General features: G+C 37.5%; 3 protein-coding genes across 3 annotated transcripts; 2 read left to right on the top strand and 1 right to left on the bottom strand.

Annotated features, from left to right (window-relative positions):
* The first annotated feature begins 1,711 nt into the window (after positions 1-1,711).
* prdx5 (peroxiredoxin 5) lies at positions 1,712-3,971 on the top strand. Its single transcript, XM_024265970.2, has 6 exons — positions 1,712-1,957; positions 2,952-3,086; positions 3,176-3,307; positions 3,377-3,415; positions 3,499-3,563; positions 3,649-3,971. Exons 1-6 carry the CDS (start codon positions 1,865-1,867, stop codon positions 3,752-3,754), a joined length of 570 nt encoding a protein of 189 aa, XP_024121738.1. The 5' UTR covers positions 1,712-1,864; the 3' UTR covers positions 3,755-3,971.
* A 1,333-nt stretch (positions 3,972-5,304) lies between these two features.
* On the top strand, positions 5,305-7,567 carry banf1 (BAF nuclear assembly factor 1). The gene is made up of 3 exons (XM_024265971.1): positions 5,305-5,456; positions 6,186-6,313; positions 6,492-7,567. The coding sequence occupies exons 2-3, from the start codon at positions 6,188-6,190 to the stop codon at positions 6,636-6,638; spliced, it is 273 nt and encodes a 90-aa protein (XP_024121739.1). The 5' UTR covers positions 5,305-5,456; positions 6,186-6,187; the 3' UTR covers positions 6,639-7,567.
* A 60-nt stretch (positions 7,568-7,627) lies between these two features.
* Positions 7,628-13,704, bottom strand: gng3 (guanine nucleotide binding protein (G protein), gamma 3). Its single transcript, XM_024265972.2, has 3 exons — positions 13,480-13,704; positions 12,727-12,826; positions 7,628-8,732 (listed from the first exon to the last, which is right to left on the bottom strand). The coding sequence occupies exons 2-3, from the start codon at positions 12,823-12,825 to the stop codon at positions 8,604-8,606; spliced, it is 228 nt and encodes a 75-aa protein (XP_024121740.1). The 5' UTR covers position 12,826; positions 13,480-13,704; the 3' UTR covers positions 7,628-8,603.
* Between the last annotated feature and the right edge of the window lie 224 nt (positions 13,705-13,928).

The following is a 13,928-nucleotide window of genomic DNA, read 5'->3' as shown; positions in this document are numbered from 1 at the left end:
GAAACGGTAACGTGAGCTCTTCACGCGTCTCTGATGCAAACAGAAGTGGATCATTGTGGGTGATTTGTGATGTGGAATAAACGGACACACCACCACCACATATTTACGGCTGTCATCTCTGTGGCTGTTTACACACGTGCGCGTTCAACATGGTTTGAATGCATCGACAAACGGAAGCAAACAGATTTTTAAATGGAGAAAAAATGCATTTAGTTCATATTAAACACTAAATATCTAAAAGGGAAAACATAAATAAGATTGAGTGTTTTGTGCAGACACCAAATTGTGTATTTGCTGTTGAGGAGAACACAATGTGTCCCCCCTGATCCGGCTGTCTGAACTCCTGCCAGGCTCTCATCTCCCATCCTGCATTGGTGCAATATTATTAACCAGTAATTTTCCACCTTTGATGTTTCTCAAGGAAACAGATTCAAGCCATCATTTTGCATGATTTGTTTTTACTTTTTGATTTATTTTAATAGTTTTAGTATAAAAAAAATCATAAAAAAATGTGTGTTTTCAAATTGTTCCTTTATATGTTATTAAAAGTTAATAAAGTTGAAGGAAATCATATTTTTTTAACATTGATAGAAGTGGAAAAGGATCAAATGTAAGTTCTTGCAGTAAGGGGCATCAACCACTAGGGAGCGGTAAAATCAAACTTCCTCAAGACAATTCCTACAAGTTTTTTTTTTTTTTTTTTTTTTTTGTCTTTTTACAGAAAAAAAATCCAAACCAAATAAATAAGTGAATACATTGAATTATTAAGTGTAGCACAGCTGCATTATTTCTGTCTATTTTTAGAACATGGTGTTTTTGTTCCTGCTCTTTAAAAAATGAGCTGGAATTGACTTTATTTGGATCGAAATGAAGTCACAAATAGATAAACAGACTAGTTTAGTTAATTATTTAGTCCTTTCTGAGGGTTTTTATTTTGCTCATAAATACTTTAAATGTCATATATAAAGGTTACATTTCTGAAATTTCTTAGAATGTTTATACATCTACTTGCAAACAAATAGATCAATTCTTCTGGACCAACAGTCCTGCCCTCAACACAGGTGAATTTTGCAGAAACTATGTCCTACAATTTAGCACGTATATATATATATATATATATATATATATATATATATATATATATATATATATATATATATATATATATATATATATATATTTCAAAGTGGCACAATCATAATACAAAATTTCCCTGAGAACAATTTTACCGTAGATCAGAAGATGATTTGAGTAGGACTTGAATTAGATTATCGCTTAATATGATGTGTGTCATTTTACATGCAAACTACCAATCCTGATTATCAAGTGATCATATAAACAGAATAATCTGATTTCCTATATTTGCTTGTTATCTCATTTTAGGAACGAGAGACCAGAAGCTAATGAGTCATAAATCTACACAGAAACTATGAAATAAATCTGATTATTACCTGAAGGATGTAAATCAGGGTTATTCCAATTATAAAGGGCGTGTAATGGATCCAATCGGATTATTGTAGATATTTTGTAATCTGATTATTTGATCAACATGCTGTCCTGAAGTAACACCGGTTCTATATTCAGCACAATGGTTCTTCATTCAACCTTCACGAATACATTCCGTATTCAAATGTTTTGGCATCACCTCCGATTTGTTTAAACCACTTTTAGCCGGTTCAGACCTGCGTTCGGATTAACGAGCCAATTAACATGAAGCTATTTTAAGTCTTTACGGTGAAGCGGGGCGACCCCGTGAACCCGTTAGACTGGAGGAGCCCGTTCCGCCTCGGTTTGAAGGTGAACCCTTCCTTCAGCACGCCCGTCCCTGAGCGCTGCTCCCGCGTGAGCGTCTCTGCGCGACGCTATGCTCCTCACCAGATCCAGTCCCATCAGGCACTGCGGGCCGCTGCTTCACAGACTTCTGCACGGTTCTTCCTCCTCCAGAATGCCGATTCAGGTAACCAAACGTGCCGCTGCGGCTCCTGTTGTTCTCCCTCCAGCTGTAGAGACGGTCATGGGCGGGTCATGTGTTTGGAATGAAGCCGCAGGATGAGGTTTTGTTCCGTTTGTAGCATAACATGCTAACGCGGCTAACAGCAGCCGCTACCAGGCGGAGCAAAGAGGGACTTTTCATTTGCAGCATTAAAGCATCAGCCTATAGTAAACATTTGAGCAGAATTCAATCTAAATTTACTACGGAAAAATGCGTAGAGATTCATATTTTACATTTATTAGCGATATAGTGACCATCCAATACCTAAAGTCCATATTTGGGCTCTATAAATACCATTCGTGTTTCCGCTAAGTTTTCCACTATTTATTGTTTTTCGGGATAAATAGCTATCTTCAGTTTTATGCTGTTTTTTCGCCTATAGTAGCTCTTAATAAAACTTACATGTTTATTCGAAATCTTTCGGAAGTTTTCTGTCGCATTTTTGTCAAAGATTGTTTGCATACGCCAAACATCGTATATGTATTATTGCGTATAATATAAAAAAAAAACGCGTTTATTTGTATTGGAACATATAATATCACACAAATTGCGGTTTGAGTGATGAAATACGAGCATCGATATTTATAAAAAATCACATTATTTGTAAAAACGGGCTTTTATGGATTGTCTTTTTCTGTGAGTTTGTCGCCCTCAAGTGGTCGTTGGTAGTATTGCCCATTTTATCCTGCAAAGATGTTTTTTTTAAATTAGGAACAAAATATTCATAAAGATTTTGTTTTTATTTTAATTAAACGTTTGACTTGGTACACAAATTTCCTTTCTACTGTGTTGCCTCATTTTTTTCTAAATTATGATAACAACAAACAAAACAAATATACTTTAGCATAAATTAGATTAAATCTATTCCATTTATCAAAGTAACATTAATGATATAAATAAATTAGATGTTGCTGTTTTTCTCTTATTGTTATAATTATTACTGTTGACTCATTTACAGGTTGGTGAGCCTCTTCCGGCTGTGGAAGTTGATGAGGGGGAGCCAGGAAAGAAGGTGTCCATGGATCAGCTCTTTAAGGGAAAAAAGGGGGTCCTCTTTGCTGTCCCTGGAGCTTTCACTCCAGGTTGCTCTAAGGTAAAGCGTCACTTGACTCTGCTTGTTATTGATTTGCATGCAGCGATCTTTGTGCCCGCTCATGATTTCATCTGCTGTTGTCGTTCCAGACTCACCTCCCAGGTTTTGTGCAGGAAGCTCAGAGCCTGAAAAGCAAAGGCATACAGGAAGTGGCGTGCATCTCTGTCAATGATGCGTTTGTCATGGCTGCATGGGGGAAGGAGCACGGAGCAGAGGGCAAAGTATGCACTCCTGTCTGCATTATATAGACTGTAATATAAAAACTGGAGTTTACTCTTCTTGCTTTGCAGGTCAGAATGTTGGCTGATCCGACTGGAGCATTCACGAAGGTAAAAACATTTTCCGTGCAGAAAGCACATACAGGTAAATGTTGTACTTTGTGTTCTGATCCGTCTTTTGTTCTGTTTTTTAGGCCGTTGACCTGTTACTGGACAGTGATCAGATTGTGCAGGTGCTGGGAAACAAACGTTCTAAGAGGTAGCTGTTGTTTTACCTTTTTAGTCCTGGAGTCCACTTGGGATTTTTAAGCTGAAGCTAACTCCAGCTCTGACCTGATCCCCAGGTATGTGATGCTGGTGGAGGACGGAGTGGTGAAGAAGATCAACGTGGAGCCGGATGGCACCGGTTTGACCTGCAGTCTGGCCTCCAACATCATGTCGGAGCTGTAGCCTCCACACGGGTGTACTGAACCAGAACCGTTAACCAACAGCCACTGTAAAAGATGCACTGTTTCCTCTTTTCCCAAAGTTTAATGCAATTGTAAAGTGAACGCTTGTGTCAGAGCTGGAAGGCAAGCCATACGCACAATTATGACACGGGGAGCTTTTTCTAGACTGTTCTTTTGTTTATTTGTAGCAAATAAAATTCTTTCTAAAAGCAATAAAACACTGTTTTTGTTTTTATTAGGATGTATTTGTTCTTGCAAGTTTCCTTAGAACAAATGCTAGTAGAGTTCATCAAATAATTTAATTAAATTAGTTACTGGTCTCACTGTTTGTTTTGGGGTCTACAACTTATTTAAATACAAATTTTGAGATAAACGTCCTCTTGGTTACAATATTTGAAATGCTAAAAACATGAGGGTGAATGTCTGTATGCATTTCTTATTAAGTTTTTTTGTTTTTCTCTATTTGAGAAGAAACCTGCATCACACCTTCTGCTATAGAAACATGATAAACAGATTGTTGTCTCTGGGATTTCCCTGGACGTCCCAACGGTGTTAAAGTTTGCTGCACTCATGCGTTCGGTGTGGCTCCACAGGTCCAAGCTGAATTATTTATACCTGCACAAGTATACAGTTCAGTTATCTGGTGTGTCTCTGTGGAGAAGACTGCAAAAACAGAATCTTAAAGTAAAAAGATCCTTGTTTCATGAAAAAAAATCAAATTTTTTGTATTTTCTCACCCCATTGACAGATTTTTTTTTCTTATTCATAGAAAAATTTCCGAAATGTGAAAATTTGTTTTACTTATTTTGAGGGGCTGTGATAATGCAAAAGTTTTAAACTAAGTAATCAATCTGATCTAGCACAGAGTACTGGTTTATTGTCATGAATCTACATGAGTAAAAGTAAAAAGTATAATGTGGGTAAACTATCTGGAGGAGTACAGTTATTCCAAAAGTTACTTGAATAAATATAACTTGTTACTATCCAGCTCTGGTCATGAATGACTTATTTCAGCTGATCTGATCTCCACCAAGCGAGCCAATTGACGACAACTTATGATGTAACAAAAAATAAACCTTAACATAAATTACAGAGAGCACTAATGAAGCAAAAGTTAGGCCTTTTTCCACAGCAAGTGGAAAATAATCAGTTTATTGATCAGATCAAAATGTTAAACTTAATGCAGTGTTAGATCCAGGGTCAAACGTGCATGAAAAATCTCTTCTTTAGAAACGTTCTAATTCAGGTCATTTTTGAACAGTCTTTGACATTTCTTCATTTTCCAGAGATGATAGTGTGACTGAAATCTAAAGACAAATGTTCCAAACGGAGGGGAAGAATTGCACATGACTAATTTTTTTAAATTAAATCAAAGGACAGAAATTAACCTAATATAATAAATAATACATTATTTTTTGTTCATGAATTAAAACAACGTGCTAGACTGAAGTTTAAACTACAACAGAGGATGATTCTAAAAGTTATGTTATCTCTGGAAACAAAGCCAAGGAACTTAATTTAATCAGTTTAAAGATATTTCCCTTTCGACAACTCCTCCTGAACGTCAGCGCTGCAACGCCCACTTTTACGTCACGACGCAGCCGCGTTGCATTGTGGTCGCCGGTGTTTAGCTTGAAACAGAAAGTCCAAGAGCTACGGGCTTCATCAACTTTTACTGTGTGGTTTTGACGGGACAGCGAACGGTATGATCACATTAAACCCTTCTGTAATTCTAAAGCGTCCTTTATCTTTAAGTTTTAGACGACGATACGTAGCAAAGAGCGGAAATATGAGCTATGTCGACGTAGTGCTACATTAGCATAGAGAATCCCCGACCGCAGGTCTCTTAGCGCTAATTTTAAATATCTTCTCTTTAAGGTTTAGTCAAGCTGAGCAACAATTTTAAAATTTCACGAACCTGGTGACTGATAAACACGTGAAGCATAAATTATGTAATTTTGAGCGTTAGCAGGTCAGCTGTTTTGAGCTAAAACGATTAGCTCGGAGTCGTGTCTCGCGCGCAATTCAATTCGGAGAAGAAGGGGGGCCTGGGGGGGTTCCGTTAAATGACTGTTAGGTTAAACAAAGATAAAAGTTCTGGCCAAACCTGAGACACCTTCTGGTCTTTTAGTTTATTTGCTTTAATAATTCCTTTTGCGGCTAAACCCCTTTAAAGTAAAGTTGCAACTTTTAATAATTAGATTACATTAATAACGCCAAGGACACAATAATTGCACCCAACTTCCGGTTAACCACAATGTATATCCCTGTACTTATTAGATTCCTAGGAAACTTCTTTAAAAATTAACAATTTGTCATCGTTCTGATTTTTATCAATATAATTTCGGATTAAATCTGGATTATTCATCATTAATTTATTCCCCCGAAAAAAGGCCTAAACATTGTAATTTACTGTTTTTTTTCTATCTCAGCTATGTCATCAACATCCCAAAAACACAAAGACTTCGTGGCTGAGCCCATGGGGGAGAAACCTGTGATGGCTCTTGCAGGAATCGGAGAAGTTCTTGGCAAAAGACTGGAAGAAAAAGGCTTTGATAAGGTAGTTTTTTCTGTTTCACACCTGAAGTGCCCTGTTGGTTAATCGTCTTCTCCGTACCGCTGAAGTTCTCACGTACCAGCACGAATCCTGTCACTGTTGCACAATGATTTGTAGTCTATTTTTCTTTTTTTACTGTCTGAGTTGACTGGAAATCATTCGCTGTGTGCTCTTCTTGCAGGCGTATGTCGTCCTCGGTCAGTTTCTGGTCCTAAAGAAAGAAGAGGAGCTTTTCCGGGACTGGCTGAAAGACACCTGCGGTGCAAATGCCAAGCAGCAAGGTGACTGCTATGGCTGCCTCAAAGAATGGTGTGACGCCTTCCTATAAGCCTCCAGTCACTGTTTTCTACTCAATTCAAACATGTACAGCATATTGGGGATTTGGAGGTAATTCATCTGTAATTCATCCGTATGATCTTACACTGAATACACTCTTCGAGCGTCATTTACACTCTAAACAGTCATTCGGTCTCATGGCTGCCAATTCTTTTGCTCCTTCAGAAATTTCCCATGTAACCTCCGTGAAATTTGCAGCCAAAGTTCAGTTTGCAATCATGTGCACGAGCACGACTGTGAACGTATAGCTTCATTCATGTATTTACACTTGTTTGACTTGATAACTGTTTCACTTTCGATATTTTATCTTGTTCTGGTCAGGGTGGAGCTTTTTATTGCGGTGGCTCACCTGATATTAAATCACTGAAATTTCCTTTTTAAGATTTTTTAGAATAACGCATGTTTGTGTGGAGAGGCTCGATCTACAGTAAGGCCATGAAAGGATTTGAGTTCAAACCTGTTCTCTGTACTGTAAATTCCACGTTTTTGTTTTCTTGTGTGAAGGTGTTTGGAAATGTAGCAGCTAGGTAGTCATACAAGCTAAAACCGGAGTGATTTGTAAGCAGCTGGTGAAGAAACGTCACAAGTTCGTTTGACCCTGAAGCAAACGGGGAGTGCCGATGCAACAAACCTCAACACTCGAGTGCAGAGGCTTTAAATGAAGATAAATGATCACAGACTGTTTTTATTTATGTCTTCATTGCTGAAGTTGATGTTATCTTCTAAACAGGAGTGGCCTTAATGTGTGCTGGTGTGATCGCTTAAGGTCGATGAATTTTTAAATAGCTGTTATACAATCTTCCATTCATGTCTGCTGACCTGCCAGCAACCAGCTGTGTGTTCAAACGACTGTTCTGTCATTTAACAGGAAATGCTTTTATATTGCTTTTATTATGAAACAATAAAAAGCGAGTTTGTGTCCTTCTGCGTGATTTTCTTGGTTTGTTTCGAATGAAATGATGGGACATGAGGCGGGACACCCTTGGATGTCAGGTTTTTACTCTTTCTGCTTCTATGGTGTCTGCAGAGTACATGGTTTTATTTCTTAAACAGTCCAGAACGAGGGTTCACAAAGTCATACGTCCACATACACGTCCTTATTCATCTGAATGGAAGGTAATAGAGTTAGCCTGTGGAGAAATCTCACATCTGAACAGTTAAAACGCTAATACAGTCTGTAAAATACCTCAAACTCTGAAGGGAAATTAGAAAATTAGCCACTCAAGAGACTGCTAATAATGAATGGGTTACCATGTGCTTGAACTATAAAATCTTAATTTTTCTTCTTTTTAACAGTGGTTGGGTGCTTTTTGCTTAACCTGTAGCACCTGGACGCGCACACATTACATCCACACGAGTAAAGAAAGTGGGCAAAAAGCAGACGTCTTAGTTAAGCCTTGAAAGAAATCAGCCATTCCTCTACGTACAGGAACTGAAAATATGAAATGCAGTGACAGTCGACTGGATTTTAAAAGAAAAAATACAAAAAAAAACCTTAAATTTCACATTAAATGACCTTATTTGTGCCTCTCATTGATCAGGTCTCACATGTTCGGGTGCTTCATGAGAGCCGGACTTCCTGACCCGTCAGCAGCTGAGCTGGGTAGCACCTCCGTTACTCACTGACCCCATATGGAAACATGAAGCGTCTTAATACTGCTAGAATAATGACTATGATCCTGGAAAATGAGATGTATTTTAGCCACAGAAAAGTTAATTAATCCCCCAAATGTGTTTTCAATTTAGTCAAATTTGAAGATTATTAATTTTGTTCTCTTTCACCTAAATGTTCACAGCTCAAGACGATGTATGTGGTGTACTGTACATCGGCAGCTTTTATGCAAGGTTACTATAGTACATTGATATCTTATCTCGATTGGAAGTACATGTACACACTGTACATACATTGTACATACTGTACAGCTGTACTCTTAATCCCAACAATCCCTGATGTGTCTCAAAGCAGAGCGCAGAAGAACTTCTTCTCCCTGAAGGGGTTCTCTGAGGTGGGCACGGGCGTGATCAAGGGGTCGTCACAGGCGTGGGCGTCGCAGTACGCCATCAGATCGGCCGCGGCCTTTGACACCTGAGGAGGAGACGGTCAGAGTCGAGGATGTTCGTTCACGAGGTCGATGAACTTCACATACCAGTTATAATAGATCCAAATATTGATCTTGTAGCTGAGAGGGCAAAATGTAAAAAATATGTAAAAGTAAAGAATTAAAGTGGTAATCTGATTAAAATGTAGGTTAATTGTAGTTTTAAAAACCTAAATTCAAACCCTGTGACCTCAAAATGGATACAGCTGGTTAAGAAAATTGATAAATGTTTGTGTGATTATTAAAAACTAAATTGGAGAAAAAATGTTAAATTACGTGTTAAAAGCATGATACAAATTTACATGGTAATACATTAATAATTTATATATACATTTTGAAGATGTTCATATTAATCAGTTCACATACTGTAAAATGTATTAGTGGAACAATAATGAGATTGTTAATAGCATACAGTGTTCATGGATTCTCAAATTGTCCTTCCTCTCCTGGAGGGCGTTTTAGTTTGACCACTAGGTGGCGATTGTGCTATAGCATCACACCTTATTCCAGAAGAAGAAGAAAGTATGAGGCAAAATTATGTTTTAGACTATAAATTGTTACTTTTATTTTTTTTCCTAAAAGATTTGGGAAAATTCCTGCCTGTGAGTTTATAAAATGTTCATTTAGTCAGCCATGTATGTTTAGGTCGACCTAGCGTTAGCATTAGCCATCCTATGGGAAATCCCATAATAGAATCAAGCTAGCGGACTTTAGCTACACCTGTTTGATCGATCTCTATTTTTATGGATCAATTATTGATCTACTAAACTTAGATCAATTCAGATTGAGTTGATCAACCCAGCCCTACTTCACAACAGCAGCTCTAATGTCCTCCTTCACTACACCATTCCCCTTTCCTGGAAGCTCCAACCTCAGCATCCTGTTACCAACATCATCCAAACCATCTCAATCTGCTTCCCTCCATTTATCTCCATCCACTATGATCTGCTCCTCTGCTCATCTACCCCCAGCAGCTCCGGTTCTTTCTTTGTCTCTGAACCACCAACATGGCTGTTCTCACCACACCTTCACTTTCACTCTTGTTTACAGTCTTTGGTCAGACATCACACCTAAAATCTTCCTCCAGCCTCTTTTCTTCACCTCTTTCTCTGTTGCTCTGACCTGTTGACCCTAAGTCCTTAAAGTCCTCCACTTTCTTTACCTCTGCTGGAACATAAGCTGACATAAAAAGTGCTAAAATTGTTTACATTTTAATTTAATCTTGATTTAGTTGCATTTAATCGTTCGTTTCATCTTGAGGTCTATTAGTTTCTTCCTGCTGTCCACATTCCAAACTGAAGAGGAAATGTCTTTCATAACTGTAATGGTTTAATCCCGATTTCACCAGAAAGCTGAGCACCTGTAAACATCAGGCTTAAAAAAAAAAACATATCTGTGTAAAGAACATAGCCAAATTTAAAATAATTCATTTTGGTAATTTTCACAGAAAAAATAATGGTGAAACATTTTAAAAACTACATATGTAGCATTACTTGTGATAGATTAATAGCTGAAGACATTTAAATTGATAGCTGAAAACACTGGAGCTGATAGCTGAAAATGCTCAAGTTGATAGCTGAAATTGCTGAAGCTGATGGCCATTAAAATATTACTGAAGTGCCAAATTAGCTTAAAAATTTGAAAAAAAGCCAAAATTACAACCCAAAACAGCTAGCATGTAGCTGAAATATTAGCTAAATGACAAATTAGCCTAAAAAACTGAAAATGCTTAAATTAGCTAAAGCAGCTAGCATACAGCTGAAATATTATCTAAATGCTATATTAGCAAAAAAAACCAGAAAAAAGCCTAAATTAGCCAAAACAGCTAGCATGTAGCTGAAGTATAAGCTAAACTCAAAATTAGCCTAAAACACGGGAACATGTCTAATTTAGCAAAAGTAGCTGGCATAAAGCTAAATGATAGCTAAATTCCAAATTAGCCTTAACTGGAAAAAGCGTAAATTAGCCAAAACAGCTAGCATGTAGCTGAAATATTAGTTAAATTCCCAATTAGTCTATAAAACTACACAAAAAGAGTAAATTAGCCAAAACAACTAGCATATAACTGGAATACTGGCTAAATGACAAATTTGCCTAAAAAAGCGGAAAAAGCCTAAATTAGCTAAAGCAGCTAGCATGTAGCTGAAGTATAAGCTAAACTCCAAATTAGCCTAAAACACGGGAACATGTCTAATTTAGCAAAAGTAGCTGGCATAAAGCTAAATGATAGTTAAATTCCAAATTAGCCTACAAAACTGAAAAAGCTTAATTTAGCCAAAACAGCTAGCATAAAGCTAAAATATTAGCTAAAAGATTAAATTAGCCAAAACATCTAGCATGTAGTTGAAATATTAGCTGAACTCCATATTAGCCTACAAAACTGAAAAAAGCGGAAATTAGCCAAAACAGCTAGCATGTAGTTGAAATATTAGTTAAACTCCCAATTAGCCTATAAAACTACACAAAAAGAGTAAATTAGCCAAAACAACTAGCATATAACTAAAATACTGGCTAAATTACAAATTAGCCCTAAAAAAGAAAAAAAAAAGTCTAATTTAGCTAAAACAGTTTGTGGGGTCAGGCCAGATGTGGAGGAGGGCCGGATCTGCCCCGCGGGCCGTAGTTTGGGGACCCCTGCTTTAAATAAACCCACTGATCACTGATCGGCCAACGTTAAATCAATTAAAGTATTTTCAAGGTATTAAAAAAAACATTTATCTAATTGTTTATTACTATTGTTGATTTCAAGTTAACCCATTCATGTCATATGTTGCTACCATTTAATCCACTTAATTAGCACTACCTTCAATGGAAAAACCGTTGTAGAATTTGTTTTTATATAATTTAGATAAACATCGTGCACAAAGGGGTTAATCAAGTGAACATAGCAAATGTTTTTGAATGACCTGAAGGGTTGTATCAATCATCTGTTGGTAAATCTCGAGTCTTCTTTAAAGTCACATTGGGTTTTGTAGTTTAACTGAGTATCAGCTCAGAACAAACTTAAATAACTCAATCATCCAAAATTGAGAACAAATAATACTTTTATTATTCATCTGCTGTAGGTAACAATTTATTACATCCATATTTTAAGAATTGTTTTATTTTGGTCAAATGTTGCAAAAATCCCGAAGAAGCCAGGAACATTTTCTTTTGGAATTTTAAAATTATTATTATTTTTTTTCATTTAGCAATTAATGTTAGCCAAAAAAAAACAAAACCATGGCCAAAATTAGACTCTCCAGGGTTAAATAAATCCCCAAACTACAGCATTAAACCCAAATCACTGCAGTGAAGGTTCTGTCGCTCAGATGGAAGCTTCTTTAACCATCAGAAACGGAAGAAATTTCACCTTTGACCTTAAGAAATTTGTATTGTGTGTCTCCTCTCTTCCTTTACACCTAAAAGCTTTCTGACACAAATAATCCAGCTGATGAGGTCTACATTCTTTTCTGTTCTTGTCTGGGCTTAATCTCTATTTCCTCTCAAATTTCCTGGAATTTCTGCTGCTTCAGCACATTTTTCTACCACTTTCCATTCATGTGCTCGGTGACAGCACGACCAGCTTTCTCAACACTAACCTTTTACCTCTTCAGAATGTCTGAGATCGTTCTCTGGATAATAACTCTCAAGTCTGCAGTCTTCCTCATGGCCGTGTGACCCACTGATGCTGAGCAACGGAATAATTAAAGAACCAGAACACATTTACAGGAGTTTTAGGTTAATTATCTAACTGGAGTGACGCCAGAAGTCTCCAACAGTCAAACATTTTTAAGCTTTCTGAGAAACTTAATTCATCATCTCCAAGTAATAATAATTAAAATAAAATAAAAATGTAATAAGGTGTAATTAGACCATTTGAAGATTGTTCTTGTGTTAATTTGGCAAAGAATGTGAGGTGACAAAACCAAACCAGGTGGAAACTGTTCCACTGAACTGAATGAAAAGCCTAATTTTAACAATAAAAACTGCTTGTCTTACTTTTATCCTGCAGAAACTGGCCTCGATCTTCAGCTGCTCCACCAGCTTCCTGGCTTGGCCCACACTCATGGTGCTGTTCACTGGGGTGTCTCCTTTCATCCTGGCCACAAAGACATCAGCAATCACCATCATGAAGGACACTTACACGTTTGAAATCCATCCCTTTAAAAATAAACATGCACCAAATACTTGATCCAACATTCCCACATTTATAGCAGGAAAATTAGATATTTTTTAAATAAAATAAGTTTCCTTTAAATTTTTTTGCAAAATAAATCAACTCGTCTGTCAAAAGCTAACGTTAAAGCCAATTGTATTTAGCTGTTTATCTATACTGAAGCTGCAAAGCAAGCTCGAGTTTCATTATCTGGTTATAAAAAATGAATATGTGTCAGCGGATCAGCACAGACCTAATAATGTTATATAATGTGGGGAAACATGCGGTGCATTTTTGGAAAAAGCTGAAGAAACAGGGTCGGTTCTGTTCAGCAAGGCCCACGATGAGCTAGAAAAGCAACAGAAATCTCTCATTTAGACTGAACCACTGCAGCCATCCAGACATCCATGGAGCCATGACTCAATGTTCACATGATGTAATCAAAAACAAATCTGCCACAAACTGAAATAATTCAACTATCAAGACGAGGAGGAAGAAAAGCGGAGCAGCTAAGCAGATCTATTTCTACCATTCTGGACCTTTCCCCATTGTCTTCCTCCGTCTCTCTCCATCCATCCACCCCCTTTTCTCCTTACCCGTATTATATTCCTCTTCAGGTGCTGTCTTCCCCCCTCTTCACTCTTTCCCCGTCTTTTTCCACCTCTCCGTGTCCCTCTTTGAGCTTATGTTTGGTGGTATCAGCAGCCGGACCCCACCCCTCACTGACAGCCTGGATGGTACCCTGTTCTGTACAGTCCAGTGTACTGAAATTCTACCACAATGAGCACTAGATTTGTGGTGGATGGATGGGATCACCCCTTTGACAGCACATGGTACATGCCAGTTGAAGGGAGGGAGAGAAGGCTTTCCTATGTGGGTGGGTTATACCATAACTGGATTTGGGAAATTAGGGCCATCTTGACAGTTTCAGGTTTCATAATCTGACATAAACTAGAATACTTTGAACAGGTTTAATGTTCAAGCTTGAAATGTTGTTTAGACCCGAGGAAATGAGCTCCATGGGTCTGAATAATGTGATGGCTGA

The sequence above is a fragment of the Oryzias melastigma genome, linkage group LG14 (assembly GCF_002922805.2).
Source record: "Oryzias melastigma strain HK-1 linkage group LG14, ASM292280v2, whole genome shotgun sequence".
In the NCBI taxonomy this organism is placed as follows: Eukaryota; Metazoa; Chordata; class Actinopteri; order Beloniformes; family Adrianichthyidae; genus Oryzias; species Oryzias melastigma.
Note: the sequence above shows the minus strand (reverse complement) of the source record. Positions and strands in the feature narration are given on the sequence as shown.